This window comes from Microtus pennsylvanicus, chromosome 5 (genome assembly GCF_037038515.1).
Source record: "Microtus pennsylvanicus isolate mMicPen1 chromosome 5, mMicPen1.hap1, whole genome shotgun sequence".
Classification (NCBI taxonomy): domain Eukaryota; kingdom Metazoa; phylum Chordata; class Mammalia; order Rodentia; family Cricetidae; genus Microtus; species Microtus pennsylvanicus.
Window position 1 is genome coordinate 75,309,532 of NC_134583.1, and position 15,585 is coordinate 75,325,116.

General features: G+C 48.2%; 1 protein-coding gene across 1 annotated transcript in view; it reads left to right on the forward strand.

Annotated features, from left to right (window-relative positions):
- Fank1 (fibronectin type III and ankyrin repeat domains 1) overlaps positions 1-15,585 on the forward strand; it is a 114,081-nt gene that overhangs the window by 90,869 nt on the left and 7,627 nt on the right. The window contains exons 4-6 of the mRNA XM_075974873.1: positions 6,259-6,340; positions 7,481-7,555; positions 8,134-8,199. Of these exons, the coding sequence (XP_075830988.1) occupies positions 6,259-6,340; positions 7,481-7,555; positions 8,134-8,199 (223 nt within the window). The remainder of the gene's footprint in view (positions 1-6,258; positions 6,341-7,480; positions 7,556-8,133; positions 8,200-15,585) is intronic.

The following is a 15,585-nucleotide window of genomic DNA, read 5'->3' on the forward strand; positions in this document are numbered from 1 at the left end:
AGTAGGCATGGGAACTACAAACATAGAGCCTGCCTTTGAAAAAACTCTCAGGGCCACAGGCAGGATGCTCTCCCAGGCAGCCTCTGCACTTCCTTCTGACTTTCTCCTGCGGTCCCCACCTCCCACAGCCACCACTCCCCTCTCAGTTCTCACAGAGTACCTAGTCCCCTGGTGTGCCCACTGCACATGCTCCGTGGGCAGAGTTGGGTCAGGGCTGATTTCGTGTGCAGGCTTCTTCCCTGCACACACTTTTGCTGGCCCCACCTTGAGGCAGGCTCTGCATTTCTTCCGTCCTGTTTAACATATTCGCCTGCCCTTATCCTCCCACTACTATCATAGGCTCCTGGATGGAGGGCGAAGGGCCAGCCATCTCTCATATGTGGGGCTGGGTGGGGGGATAGTTAATTAAGACGCAGTGGCAGAGGTAGACGCACAGACAGGCACACTGGCTTTTGTCTGTTTCTTTGCTCACTCTCGTGTGTTGGGAACAGATCCCTTTCTCACCAACTGGACTAGTCCACCTGACCCTAGCCGGAGAGGTGCACACAGATGGCTCAGCAGCTTGCTGTGTTGGGCTTCAGGTGTCCTGTTGTCCCCTGAACAACACATCTAAGCCAGGGAAGGGCTCCTGCCTTTATTTTAAGAAGGTAGAGAGATGGGCCTGACCCTGCAGATCAGCTGATGAGGGACCTGCTTCTTGCTAAGTGTGCTTCTTGTCCAGCTGCCTTCAGAGAGGCAACTGCAGATATCTGGCCTATGATTTTTGCCCTTATATGACTTCTATAGGAAATTAGATAAGACCTCACGAGGGACAGGGGCATGCCGGTAGTGACTGTGTGTATGTGTGTACATGCACGTAAGTGTGTGCTTACAGGCGCATGTGTGTATACCCACATACCCAGGCTCACACCATAGCACTCTCAAACAGTGCAGTTGATTGTTTCTCTGCTTGCCTCATGGCGCTATGCTCTGTGGAGGGACTGGTGTCTTTGGTGGAGGCAGGCCTCTGGCTCTGCTGATTGACAGCTCTTCCCTTATTTTATTCTAATATTCAGTGCGGGGCTCTCTTAAGGAGCCTGAAGATGCTCAACAGAGAATTGAGAATGCTCATATTATACAGAGCAAGCAAAAAATGCTTCTGTGAGCTTATAATTTGCATTTAGTTTGAGAGCATTTTAATGAATCACAAAAGCCTGCACTTTGTTTGAATAAAGGATGCTCAGCCTTTTTTCCCCCTTCCCAGGTAAAGTACACGAGGCTCTTGCTTAAATGAAGCATGCAATTTTAATCAGTCAGACCCTTAAAAAGAAAGAAAAACAGCTGCTACTTGTTAATTGGCAAATATCTTCTCCAATGAGTTCATGATTTATTCACAGTTTTTAATAAAGACCCAAGTTCCACTGAGGAAGGTGTTATCGCCACGTTCTACTTGTGGTCACTTCTGCAGCTAGATGACCCCCCATCGAGAGTGAGATGGCTTCTCAAAGTCCACCCTGTCCGTCCCTTCCTAGTGTCCACGGAATGCACGGCATCCAATCCAGTCCAGATGGACACCCTGGAGCACCCTCGACATAATGCCTACAGGCACGGCACCCAGAGCAAGCGCTGTGGGGTCGGACCCCCCAAGGCTGGCCTGTTCTCTATTCAGTTGCACATACTGAGGCCATTCTCCTGGGCCAGGCCTGCAGAGTCTTGGAAGGGTGGGACATGTTGCTCACCCTGGAGTGTCCTCTCTGTTCTCCATGCTCCTGCCTACAGTGGAAGTGAAAGTGGCAGTCAGGGCCTTTTCACTGTGTCTCGTGAAGTTCTTGCTCACAGGTTTTCTTTGTAAAATCTTTTTCAATATTGTGTGTGTGCATGAGTATACACGTGCATGCGTGTGTATGTGTAGGTCAGAGGACAGCTTTGTGAAGTTGATTCTCTCTGTCCACCTTCCCGTGAGATCTGGCATGGCATTCAGATTCCCAGGCTTGTGTAGCCAGTGTCTTTACCCACCTAGGCATGCCAACAGTCCATGTTAATAGAGTTTCCTGGACTGATCCACCTGGTTCCAGTGGGAGTCTCCATTTTTCTTTGTCTTCCCTGGGACAACATCTTGGTAGCTGGGGAGTACTGAGCTATCATTGAGAGGGACTCTCATAACTGACCAGTGTTTTTGTTTTTTTTCCCCCCAAGACTCAGCAAGTGAGATGTATAAGCAAGGATGCTGATTTCCTCTGTCTCTGTGAGGTGGTCCCTTTGGTCACAGAATCCCATGGGAAGTACCAAGGACCTCTAGTAGAAGTGGATATGACAGCACATTTATTTTAGCTGTGTCATAAAGCCTAGACATCTTTGCTGCACACAGCCCTCAAGCTCATAAGCATGAAATGAACTTGTCTTGTTTTCTAATATTTTGGTACAGCAGCACTTCTTGGATGTGGTAGGAAGTGCCTCCCTCAAAAGACCTTCCTGTGCTGTATAGTGAGGTGGGAGCACAGTGAGGTGGGAGCCAGTGAGCACAGTGAGGTGGGAGCCAGTGAGCGCAGTGAGGTGGGAGCACAGTGAGTGCAGTGAGGTGGGAGCACAGTGAGTGCAGTGAGGTGGGAGCCAGTGAGCACAGTGAGGTGGGAGCACAGTGAGGTGGGAGCCAGTGAGCACAGTGAGGTGGGAGCACAGTGAGGTGGGAGCACAGTGAGGTGGGAGCACAGTGAGGTGGGAGCACAGTGAGGTGGGAGCACAGTGAGGTGGGAGCCAGTGAGCACAGTGAGGTGGGAGCACAGTGAGTGCAGTGAGGTGGGAGCACAGTGAGCACAGTGAGGTGGGAGCACAGTGAGTGCAGTGAGGTGGGAGCACAGTGAGTGCAGTGAGGTGGGAGCACAGTGAGCACAGTGAGGTGGGAGCACAGTGAGTGCAGTGAGGTGGGAGCACAGTGAGCACAGTGAGGTGGGAGCACAGTGAGTGCAGTGAGGTGGGAGCACAGTGAGCACAGTGAGGTGGGAGCCAGTGAGCGCAGTGAGGTGGGAGCACAGTGAGCGCAGTGAGGTGGGAGCACAGTGAGCACAGTGAGGTGGGAGCACAGTGAGGTGGGAGCACAGTGAGATGGGAGCACAGTGAGACAGTGCAGTGAGGTGGGAGCCAGTGAGCGCAGTGAGGTGGGAGCACAGTGAGTGCAGTGAGGTGGGAGCCAGTGAGGTGGGAGCACAGTGAGATGGGAGCACAGTGAGACAGTGCAGTGAGGTGGGAGCCAGTGAGCACAGTGAGGTGGGAGCACAGTGAGGTGTGAGCGCAGTGAGGTGGGAGCGCAGTGAGGTGGGAGCGCAGTGAGCGCAGTGAGGTGGGAGCACAGTGAGGTGGGAGCGCAGTGAGCGCAGTGAGGTGGGAGCACAGTGAGGTGGGAGTGCAGTGAGGTGGGAGTGCAGTGAGCGCAGTGAGGTGGGAGCACAGTGAGTGCAGTGAGGTGGGAGCACAGTGAGCACAGTGAGGTGGGAGCCAGTGAGCGCAGTGAGGTGGGAGCACAGTGAGCGCAGTGAGGTGGGAGCACAGTGAGCACAGTGAGGTGGGAGCACAGTGAGGTGGGAGCACAGTGAGATGGGAGCACAGTGAGACAGTGCAGTGAGGTGGGAGCCAGTGAGCACAGTGAGGTGGGAGCACAGTGAGGTGTGAGCGCAGTGAGGTGGGAGCGCAGTGAGGTGGGAGCGCAGTGAGCGCAGTGAGGTGGGAGCACAGTGAGGTGGGAGCGCAGTGAGCGCAGTGAGGTGGGAGCACAGTGAGACAGTGCAGTGAGGTGGGAGCACAGTGAGGTGGGAGCGCAGTGAGGTGGGAGTGCAGTGAGCGCAGTGAGGTGGGAGCACAGTGAGCGCAGTGAGGTGGGAGCGCAGTGAGCGCAGTGAGGTGGGAGCGCAGTGAGGTGGGAGCACAGTGAGACAGTGCAGTGAGGTGGGAGCACAGTGAGGTGGGAGCGCAGTGAGGTGGGAGCGCAGTGAGTGCAGTGAGGTGGGAGCAGTGAGGCGGAGTGCAGTGAAGTGGAGTGCAGGTAGCCAGTGAAGAGATGGGGACTGCTACAGATGCTTCCAGACCTTGCTATGAATATCATAAGTCCACATCCCCTGAAGCTTTTAGGCATCCATGTTTATTTGACACTTGTAACCCCCCTGCCCTTCCCAACATTTATTTTAGATTTTGTATTTTAAACATAGTAAGAATAGAAACATAGTTATGAATCAGTTAGATACCTTAATGCCTATTAAAGTATAGTCCCAGGTGAGACTTGACCATAAGCTCTGATGCTGCCGTCTCCTAACCAATGACCTGGACAGCTTTGCATTGCTCAGTCCTGATTTTGTAACCCAAAAGAGAATTTAGGAAGAATGTGGAGTCCTTACTAGTAAGTGTAGATTTAGAATGCTTTTCACATTGAAAAGTTCAGTAGAGACCAGATGAATGTCCGACACTCCTACACATGACTCGGTAACTTGCCTTTGCGGCAGCTGGATCTTGAGACACACACAAAAGGGTTCCTTTGTAGATAATAGGCTTCTTACAGGCAAACTGCCTCTCCCTTTATGTAGGAAGGAAAGGAGGGAAGGCAAGGTCCTGTTTAGTTAATCCCGTGAAATGTAGAGTCACACAGTGGTCTGTGGAGGAACCACTTCAATGCAGCTGAGATCCTCATCCATGACACCGCTGACTTTCTGAATATGGCTAGGCCACGAGTGGTGGCAAGCTGTCCTGTGGACATCCCTGACCCTGCCCTGCTAGATGCCGGTAGCATCTCCCAAGTCATGACAAAGATGTGTCAAATGTCCTTGGGAGTATAAAGTCCCTTTAGTGAGATCCCTGGGCTGCAGGACCTTCCTTAGAAGAACAAGGCTGGCCAGGTCCTTGGCTTTGAAAGCTTTGCACAATACCTGGATTTGAATGAAGCCTTTGGTCTAAAGATGTGCGAAATGATGAAAAAGATGTCTAACATGATTGAATAAATCTTTTAGAGATTGGTAAACTTTAGAAGACAGCGGTTTTAAAGCAATTTAAGTTGATATCAATTGATTTTTACCTAAAAAGAGAGAAGGAGCCAGCTGTGGCCAATCTGACCCACTGCTCCCAGTTTTCATCACACCCCCCCCCACACCCCCACCCCGGTCACTTGGTCACTTTGAATGTCTATCACTTAGTGAGGTCTCCATTGCCTGGGATCTGATGTCCTAGAGAGACTGGAACAGGAAAAGGGCTGCCAGCTGGTTCTGCAGGAGGGCTGGGGGCAGGCATCTCAGGAGGGAGTCTGGGCTCAAAGCTGTGTGACAAGGAAGGACTTGTTAGTTTCCTTTACAGTTTAGAATAGTAAGTGTGAAATTGGTGGCAATAGTGTGTGTGTGAGTGTGACCCCGTTTATCCCATTTTCTCAGAGACCCCTGTGGTGCTATTGATCAACCATCCAGTGGTATAACTTAGATCAGAAGTTAGAAACTGAAGCCAAGCAGGCATCGAATGCATGGGAGAGGGGGGTGCTGGATCTGGTAGGCTGTGAGGGGACGAGGGAGCCGTACTAGACATGTCGCCACTGCATCACTTATGCACCTTTGAGCTCTGCCATGCTGATTTGAAAGGCATGGGATGCGGAAGGAGTGAAGCCATAGACTAGTAGTTGGAGGAGAATTTCTCCAGTGGTCAGTTGTATTGAGGCTGAGGCTGTTGATTTGCTGCCCCCGTGCCCCCTCAGAGTTGACGCCCATGTCCCTGTGCCAGCCACTGCTTCTCTGTTTCCCATTGATCTTTCTGTTGTCTTAGGCTCATCTCCACCATTTCCAACTTGGCAGATTACCATCTCCTTTTAAGGGGTTTCTCAATGCTCCTCACTTCCCTGTGGGTATGAAGCCCAACTGCTCTCCCAATACAGGGAGATAAAGCAGTTGCCCTTTTGAACTATTTTAGCCACTCTGGTAAAAGAAAGCAGCACATCGTGACAGTTGTTGGGGTTTCCTTGGTCACGGGAGACGTTAGGAAGGATTATTCCCATGGCATCACTCATGAAGAAGCACCTTACAATTTGAAAATGTCCCAGTTCTTTGGGTCAGCCTGTGAAGTTTCTCTTAATGTGTGAAAAATGGCTCTTTGTCAGTAAAAGCGCAGTTCAGTGGGAAATGTGAGCTCTGCCAACAGGGACAACTCCATACCTTCTTGGAAGCAAAGGTGAACATCCACCCAAGGCCACGGGAGACAATGGGGTCAAACTTCCCACCCCTGCATTCTGGGTGAAGGCTGTCCGTCTGCTTTCTCTAGGGGAGCCCATAAGTAGCGAGCACCTCCACCGTGCTGTCAACGTGAATGATGAAGATCTCCTGCTCCGAATTCTGGAAGGAGGGTGAGAGAGCACAGCGGGTGTTCTGTCCTTTTTTCTGTAGCCCTTGCACAGGCACACACAGCATGGCTCTATTTTGTTTTCCTAGACAGATTCTCTAGCACCTTCAAAGCACCTCCCACATTGACCTCAGGTGGCTGGTATGAGGTAGGGAAGCCTAGCTAATAAAGAGTCATAAGACCCCTGTGAGTGATTTTTTTTAAATGAAAACTATCAAAGGAAATGACAGGTCTGGGCATCACATTTTGGCCCTAGCTATAATTATTATCCTTTGGCTCTCGGCCCAGCATCGAGTACAGGTCAGTCTGAAATGCCTACATGTGATACCAGGTGATGCTGGGAATCAGCGGACAGCTGGCCTGGAGACTCTAGAAAAAAGGGGAGGGGCACGGCTGCCACAGGAGTGATGCTTGAGGGTGCCCCCGCCCCCCATGTAGACGCAATTTAGATTCTTCTGTAGCAGGGTTTTGTGCACTGAGAAGGCAGTGGTTTCTGAACTGGGACTTGGTAAGTTGATGAGAAGGTTCCACAGAATGCCAAGCTCCTTGACTGGCAACACAAGATGGGCATTCTTCCCTTAGGAGAGTGAGGAGCCAAGGGAAAAGCCCAGGCCCTGGCCATACCTGCTTCTATGGTGGAATGGAGCATTGGTGCCATGCTGTTCCCAGCTCACGCCGAGAGGCTTTGCTGGTCACAGACGATTCCATGGAAAGGCACGATGGTTTTGAGTTGGAGGAAGCTCCCGTTCCAAGTAAAATGACAGTGTTTTTCATGAAAAATTAAACCTTTAAAGCTATTAGGGCAGTGTTTGTTAAAAAAAAATGAGCTGGGCAGTGGTGGCACATACCTTTAATCCCAGCACTTGGGAGACAGAGGCAGGTGAATCTCTGTGAGTTCGAGGCCAGCCTGGTCTACAAGAGCTAGTTCCAGGATAGGCTCCAAAAAACTACAGAGAAACTATGTCTCAAAAAATCAACAAACAAACAAACAAACAAAAAAACTATTAGGGCATTGTGAGACAAAAACTTAAAGGTCCAAGAGCAACGGACAATTTTGGTAAAATGAGCCATTTCAGCCCCTGTGGATGCTGTTAACTTCAGGGATCTCTGTTGCGAATGACAAACTTCCTCTCTTTTCCTTAAGCCATGTAAAGGTGGACGTGCCCAACAAGTTTGGCTTTACTGCCCTCATGGTTGCTGCTCAGAAAGGCTATACCAGGTACGGCTTCTCCCTGTCCCTGGAGGTTGTAGCCAGCATGGGATGATGGTAGCTTTTCCCTCCCCAAACGCTCCCCTGGAATGGCTTGGGTTCGGCAGCACACAGACTCGTCTGTATTTAGTCTCACGCCATATATTGTATACGTCTTGGGAACAGTCAAGATTGGAATTTGAATTTCTTTAAACAAAGTGGTTGAGGACATTTTGGGAATGGTCTTCCCCCTTGAGGTTGCCATTAGCTGTCCCGCAGGGATGGCTGTAAGTACTAAACATCTTATCTTTCAATCATATTTCTCTTTTGATTGCAACAATGCCAACTGAGTGACACTAGAAATGTGTTCTCATTAAGTGTTTCTGTTTGATCCTATATTAAAAATGGCCATTAAAATGACACGAACTATTTGTGCCATGTGGGCAGGGTTGGGTATGATTGACTGAAGGCTGGGACCCTATTTTCAGTGGGGATTAGTGGGCTTCCCGTTTAACAGAACTTCCTGTCTTCAGAATGGGTAAAAAGGGCGGGGTGGTAATGATGCCTCGAATGTCACATTACTAAGTTTTCAACTTGGTTCCGCCCAGGCTTGTGAAGATCCTAGTTTCCAATGGCACAGACGTGAATCTGAAGAACGGAAGTGGCAAGGACAGGTAGGAGGTGGGGTAACTCCAAGCTGACATAGTTGCCTGCTGTGTTATTAGACTGTTCTTGGTTTGTTTGTTTCTTTTGCCTTACACATTTTGTCTAGTTCATTATGAAAGTTCTGAGAGGTGTTTGGGTCCTACTGGGAAGATGGGATAACAAAAGCTGGCTTGTTCATTTGTGGTCTCGTTCATCAGATATGACCTGCCCAACCTCCTCCAGATCAGTAATGCATAGCTGTGAAAACAATACCACCAACTCTGCCCAGGGACACGGCTCCTTTCTTGGGGGCTCTTGTTACATTCCAGCTTCCTCTGCTGCCCAAGAAGCCCAGGTGTTTGTAAAGCAGCAGTCAAAGTCGGCATCAGAGATACCCCTGCAAAACATGGCTGTGGTTTCCATCACACCAGCTGGGGGTATTACAGTGGGGGGTCTCAACCTTCCTGATGCTGTGACCCTTTAATACCTCATGCTGTGGTGACCCCCAACCATAGAATTATTTCATTGCTACCTCATAGCTGTAATTTTGCTACTGTTATGGATCATAATGTCTGACCTGATATGTGACCCCTCTGAAATGGTCATTCAACCCCAAAAGGGATCACGACCCACAGGTTGAGAACCATTAGTCTTATAGGAAGTGGCTAAGGGAGAGCTTGGTGTTCATGGACAGATGAACACTTTGAAATACTTCAATACCAGCTGTTGTAGCTGTTGTAATAATTGAACTATTTTAGCACATCCAATGATTATTTGATGATGACTACATGCCAGGCACCATGCTTTAGTACATGGGTCAAATAGGGAGACAAACGATACCACCTTTCCTCAGGGTGCCCGCAGGGTACATGGTGTCCTCAGGGTGCCCGCAGGGTACATGGTGTCCTTAGGATGCCCGCAGGGTACATGGTGTCTTCAGGGTGCCCTCAGGGTACACGGTGTCCTCAGGATGCCCGCAGGGTACATGGTGTCCTCAGGGTGCCCGCAGGGTACATGGTGTCCTCAGGGTGCCCGCAGGGTACATGGTGTCCTCAGGGTGCCCGCAGGGTACATGGTGTCCTCAGGGTGCCCGCAGGGTACATGGTGTCCTCAGGGTGCCCGCAGGGTACATGGTGTCCTTAGGATGCCCGCAGGGTACATGGTGTCCTTAGGATGCCCGCAGGGTACATGGTGTCCTCAGGGTGCCCACAGGGTACATGGTGTCCTTAGGATGCCCACAGGGTACATGGTGTCCTCAGGGTGCCCACAGGGTACATGGTGTCCTCAGGGTGCCCACAGGGTACATGATGTTCACAGGTCGAAGGCATAGGCATTGCCTGCATACACTCTGATCATATGCCATACTTTTTTTGTGGGTATGTGTGTTTATGTCTGTGTATGTACATTCATGTGTCAGTGTACATGTGTGTGGGTGCACATTTCTATAGGTGTGATTATAAAAGCTCGTGGAGGCCTTAGTTAACTGAAGGTGTTACAATTGGGAGGCAAGGTCTCCCATTGGCAGCCAGCTGGCGGACTCAGCTGGGCTGGCTGGCCAGTCTGCAAGTCCCAGGGAGCTTCCTGTCTCCACTTGTACCACCGGTGATGAGTTAGAGGTGCATGCTGGCATACCTGGCTTTTCACCTGAGTGCGAGCACTTGACCCACCGAGCGATCTCCGCAAACTCAAATGTGGTTTCTAAATCCAGAGAGGCCATCTGTTCCATTCCGGTTCAGTGAAAGATAACATTGAGATATAATTTTTAAATTATTTTCTGAGTGACTCTTAAATCAGGCTGGAACTAAGCCATCAATTGGCTGAAGAGTTTTGAAAAAAACATTTCCAGTTTACAAAGGAAACATTTTAAGGGAAGTAGAAAACAGGCAGGAATTGAAAGAGCTAGAAAGGGATTAATGGTAATATTTTCACGTTGCAAAAATGTATAGGATACCTCTTAACAAAAATCTTCATGATAAACTGATGTCTTGTACATCAAAGAAAAGAAATAAAATTGGACACTGGGAAGAGAAATAATGGTTAGAGAGAAGGTATTTGAAAATGAAAAGAAGGTAACGCTTTGTGTCTCATAATAGATTTGGTAATTGTGTTGAAATGTATGCTTTTTAGAGAAACTCAAAGCCACCAGAATCCACCCAGGAAGTGGAAAATTGAAAATGAATAGCATCTATGTAAAACATAAAAAAAATGTGTTCAAGTGTTTGCTCCATAGGGGGCTCTTGCTTCAGGTTTGCATGTGTCGGTCCTAAGCTCAGAGTTTCCATGGCAAAGACAAGCTGGAAGGTGCAGAGAGCATCAGCATTATTGAGAACATATGAGCAGGGCTGGGGTGCAGCTCAGTGTTTGCCTAGAGTACAAATCCCTGGGTTCAACCCCACTCCTGGAAGAAAATGGTTGGCAGGTCCTTTGCATGTTTGTAGGTATTTATATTTATAACCTACTTCCTCCCAGTCAGAAAAGTATTTAGGAAGGTAAGGAAATTCCTATTAGAAGGTTTCTAACCTAACATCCTTCCTTAGAGATTCAAGGTGAAGGGAGACCTTAGGTGCAACTCGGCGCCTTGTTAGAATTGGCCTAGGAGTCTGCCAGCAGAAGGATGTAGGGAGAAAGGTGTACACACACAGTAGAATTTTATTCTGCCCTAAAGCACAATGTGGTGATGTCTTCTGGGAAATGATACAGCCAGGCATCAGCAGATTATGTGAAATAAGCCAGATTTTGATTTTTTTCTTATTTGTGGATTCTAGAGTTTATATAGATGCATAGCCATTTATGTATAAATTACATGAAAACAGAAGCAGGACCAGGCAGGGGCAGAAGGGAGGGAAAGTGAGGAGGGTGGAGGGTATGAGTTGGAGTATGTGGTCTACTTGAGAGAAATTGTCCTTATGAAACCCAACATTATGCACAACGAATGTACATGTGCTGGATAGTTTTATGTCAACTTGACCAAAGCTAAAGTCCTCTGAGAGGAGGGAACCTCCATTAAGAAAATGCCTCCGCAAGATAGGGCTGCAGGCAAGCCTATAGGACATTTTCTTAATTAGTAGTTGATGGGGGAGGGCCTAGCCCTTTGTGGGTGGTGCTGTCCCTGGACTGGTGGTCCTGGGTTCTATAAGAAAGGGGGCTGAGTAGGCCAGATGGAGCAAGCCAGTAAGCAGCACCACTCCGTGACCTCTGCGTCAGCTCCTGCCTCCAGGCTCCTGTCCCGTTTGGGTTCCTGTTCTGGCTTCCTACTGTACTGCAATGCAGAAGTGCAAGCCAAATAAACCCTTTCCTCCCCTATTTACTTTTTGGTCATAGTATTTCATTGTAACAATAGAAACCCTAACTAAGACAATGCATCATTTAGAAATGTATTTTATGGCCAGACAGATGGCTCAGTGAATTCCTAGCACCCGTGTAAAATGCCAGGATGGCTCTGTGTATCTATAATCCCAGTGCTGTGACTGGGGCATGTGGAGGCAGCAAGACTACTGGGGATTATTGGCTGCTAGCCTAGCTGCAGGGTCAGTGAAAGATCCGTCTCAAGGGAATAACGCAGAGAGTGCCAGCACAGAAATCCTGTGTGTATAAACACCACAACAGACCCTCAGCCTTTGGTGGGTGCCTGGCACAGAAGTAGCAGAAAGTGCCAACATTTATTATTTGTTATGTTTTGCGATGGAGGATTAGTTGGTCTCTTAGTTTGGGTTTTTATTGCTGAGAAGGACACCACGACCAAGTCAACTCTTATAAAGAAAATATTTAGCTAGGGTGGCATGAAGAAAGCATTTAATTGGGGAAGCTCTTTTACAGTTTCAGAGGTCCAGTCCATTTATCATCATGATAGGGAGCATGGTGGCATGCAGACAGACATGGTTCTGGAGCTGAGAGCGCTACATCTTGACTCAGGCAACAGGAAGTAGACGAACTCACACTGAGGGAAGCTTGAGCAAGAGACCTCAAAGCCTGCCCCCACAGTGACACACTTCCTCCAACAAGGCCACACCCTGTAATAGTGCCACTCCCTTTGGGGGCCATTTTCTTTCAAACCACCACAGTATGACTGTGTTTTCCATGCTGGTTTGGAACTCATACTTGTGCCTCAGCCTCTGGAGGAGACGGGATGACAGGTGTATACAGTCCTGCCTATCACCATACAAGATGGTCATTTCTTAGCAACGGCAAATTCCTTCTGAGTTTGCAGAGAGCTGGGGTGGGAGTGCAGTGAAGAGCAAAGACAGCATAGTGTCAAACCCCAGTCCTTCAAGGACACAATATATCACTCCGGATAGCAACCTTCCTTATGTAACCCATGGGTTGTCGCAGGCAATGAATGGGTTAATATATGGGCACATGTGAAGCAGCTCTCGGTGAATGCACCTTATATTCTGTTTCATGATTGGACAGTATTTTGGAAGATACAGGGGTAAGAGGTGTGATTCCTCCTGGCCTGCAGAACCCAAGAGAAACAACTAGCAAAGACCTGAAACTTAGTAAGAAGGTTTCCTGACATGGCAGTCATAAGATGATTAAAAACATACTAGGTGTACTGGCACACACCTTTAATCTCAACACTCAGGGGACAGAGGCAGGGGGATCTCTGTGAGTTTCAGGCCATCCAGGGCTATATGATGAGACTCTGTTTTAAGAAAGGTACTCATTTATATCTAAACACAGTAGAGTAGAATAAGTCCCCGAAGGCAAGAAGCCTGATACAAATACACAGCTCCAGAACTATACTGAGAGATCCAGAGATGGGAACAATCGGGATCTACACCACACTTCAGAATGGCAAGAATACGGCACCGTTTTCTATTTTTCTCAAATTAGCATATAGATTGAATATAGCCTCAAATGGAATTATTCTTGGGAACTGGTTAAAATGATTGTAATTTATCTGAGTGAACAAATGGATGGCAATAGATACTAAAACTTTTTCAGAGACTGTGAGGACAGCTATTAAAATGCCTTAAGAATTAAACCAATTAGAGAGGTGGGCACTGTGCAAAAGATTGGAAGAAGATAAACAGGATAGGCAGAACCTAATGCATGATGGTCGAGGTGCTACAGGTGGATGGAGAAGGTACCAGAAAAGGCTATTCGAGAAAGAAAATAAGTAAGATCTTGGCCTTCCAGCAAGCATCAAAGCACATGTCAAATGAACAGAAAATTAAATGTAAAAAGTCATAAAAACCACGAGGAAGTAGGAATTTAGTCGTCTGACTTTGTAATGCGCAAGGCCAAATTGGGAAGGAGAAGCTGCATAGCTAGGGCTGTGCGGGTGAACACTGAGCAGCGTGCAGGGAACAGAGTCTGTCCATGCGCATCCTCAGCCTGGGACAGCTCCCTCTGCCCAGCAACTCACACAGACTGCAGTCAGAACATATGTGTGTGGTAATAATAATTAATAAAGGTGGAGTAGTTGGACATTTCCAGATGGAGTTGTTAAAAGCCATGTCATGATGCAGACAATTTGAGAATATACATGGGCCAGGTCCTGAGGGCTGGGGTCTAGCTCAGTGGTGGAATGTTTGCTGTGTACTTGGTATAGGTGAAAATTTGAGCATCCATTTCCTTCCATTTAATGTGAGAAAACACATACACTCACAATCTGAGATCCACATATACACGGTGATTTACACACGTGCAATCTGTGTATATATGTATATATACACAAACACACACAAATGATTCACACTTGCACACACACATACACACACATAATGTAAAAGTAGAAAGGAGACTGGAGAGGGAGTGGCTGGCAGGAGGTGGAGGGGAAGGAAAGGGCAATGAGTATGTGCTAATACAAAGCTCAGGAAGGCCATGGCCACTCACACACTGATTCAGGACTGATCTAGGACTTCTACACCCAGAGAATGCTCAGAAGTGCAATTAAGGTTTTATAGTCAGGGCATCTTTCTTAGGACAATCAAGGATTTGAATAGTCCCAGTGTCCTTGTGTGGTCATCTAGGGACTACCTTTTTCTACTGAGATGATCTTCCATTTTAGTTTTCAACTATTTATTTAGATACTTTTCAAACATTTAGAAAATGTGGAAGAATAACACAGAAAACCCCTGCCCATGCTCCACTCAGTCTTGGTGTAGGTGGACTTTTCTGCCTAGCTCTGTCCCACTAGCTGCACTTCAAGTAACCACACAGGGACTTAATAGTAATTATGAATGCTCAGCTGATAGCTGAGGCTTGTTTTTTAGCTAACTCTTATAACTTAACCCATTTCTATTAATCTATGTGCTGCCCCGAGGCTCATTTACCTCATGTAGGTACATCCCATCCTGCTTGCTTATGGTTTCTCCTCTGACTCTGTCCTTCTTCTTCCCAGTATCCTCCTAGTCTGGCCCTCCCACCCAGTCTCTCCTGCCCAGCTATAGGCCAGTCAGCTCTTTATTAACCAATGGAAGTAGTACATGTTTACAGTGTACAAAGGTTGTTCCACAGCAGCTTGGCAGGGCTGACATGTGCCCATATTTATAGAAAGCCCCTCCCACGTGTGTGCTTCAGTCACCTTCAGCTGTGTGCTCCTGGAGGCACGCCTGCCATCACAGCACACTTGGGGTCCTTCTCCCCAACCCTCTAGTGTCACCAACACCCAGGCTCCTGCTTGTCCTCCAGATGTCACTCTTAGTGGTGGGTGCTGGGGCGAGATCACGAGTCAGCCTTTCCCCCACATGTGCCTGCTGCTTCTGCCTCTGTGGTTTCATTTTCTTTATTGAGAACCTGTTCTCTAGCAAGTCCTCTCCCTCCATCGTCTGTCCCCTCCATCTTGAGCCCCTTCTCATCTTCTCTCCCCTCTCCTCTCTCCCTCCATTCTACCCCTCTCTCTATTCTCTCCCCTCCATTCTCTCTTCCATCCTCCTCCCTCCTGTGTCTCTCCGCCTAACTGACGTCTGACACTGGCTGCCTGCGTTCTGGGCTTGCTTCTGTCACCTCCCAGTGGAAGGGTAGCATCTAGCTTGCTCATCTAACTCTATATTCCCAGCAAAGGTATTTTTATATTAAGGTTATAAAGGTTTGACTGAACACAGGGTGCCATCTTTGGCAGGAACCTTGAGAGCTTGTGTTGTTTAGGTCACAGCTGTGGAGGCCCATACTGTGGAACGCGCCAGAGGTGGCAGTGGTGATAGCTACATCTCTGCAAAGTTACATTTTCCTCATGGCAACTAGAAAACTAATCTATAGGATAATACATTTGTATGACGTGACTGCATCAGTCCCCACTAACACCCAGCATCCAGAAGTGGTCTCTGCCTGTACAGCTGTCTGATTAGGAGGTGTACAAAAGGATTCCATATTAGTTGTCAGACTCTATAAGGAGGACGCCCCCAGCAGGTGGAGGAGAGCGACAGTGAGTGAGCTTCCTGTTTTAGACTAAGAAATTGGTTTAATAGTGA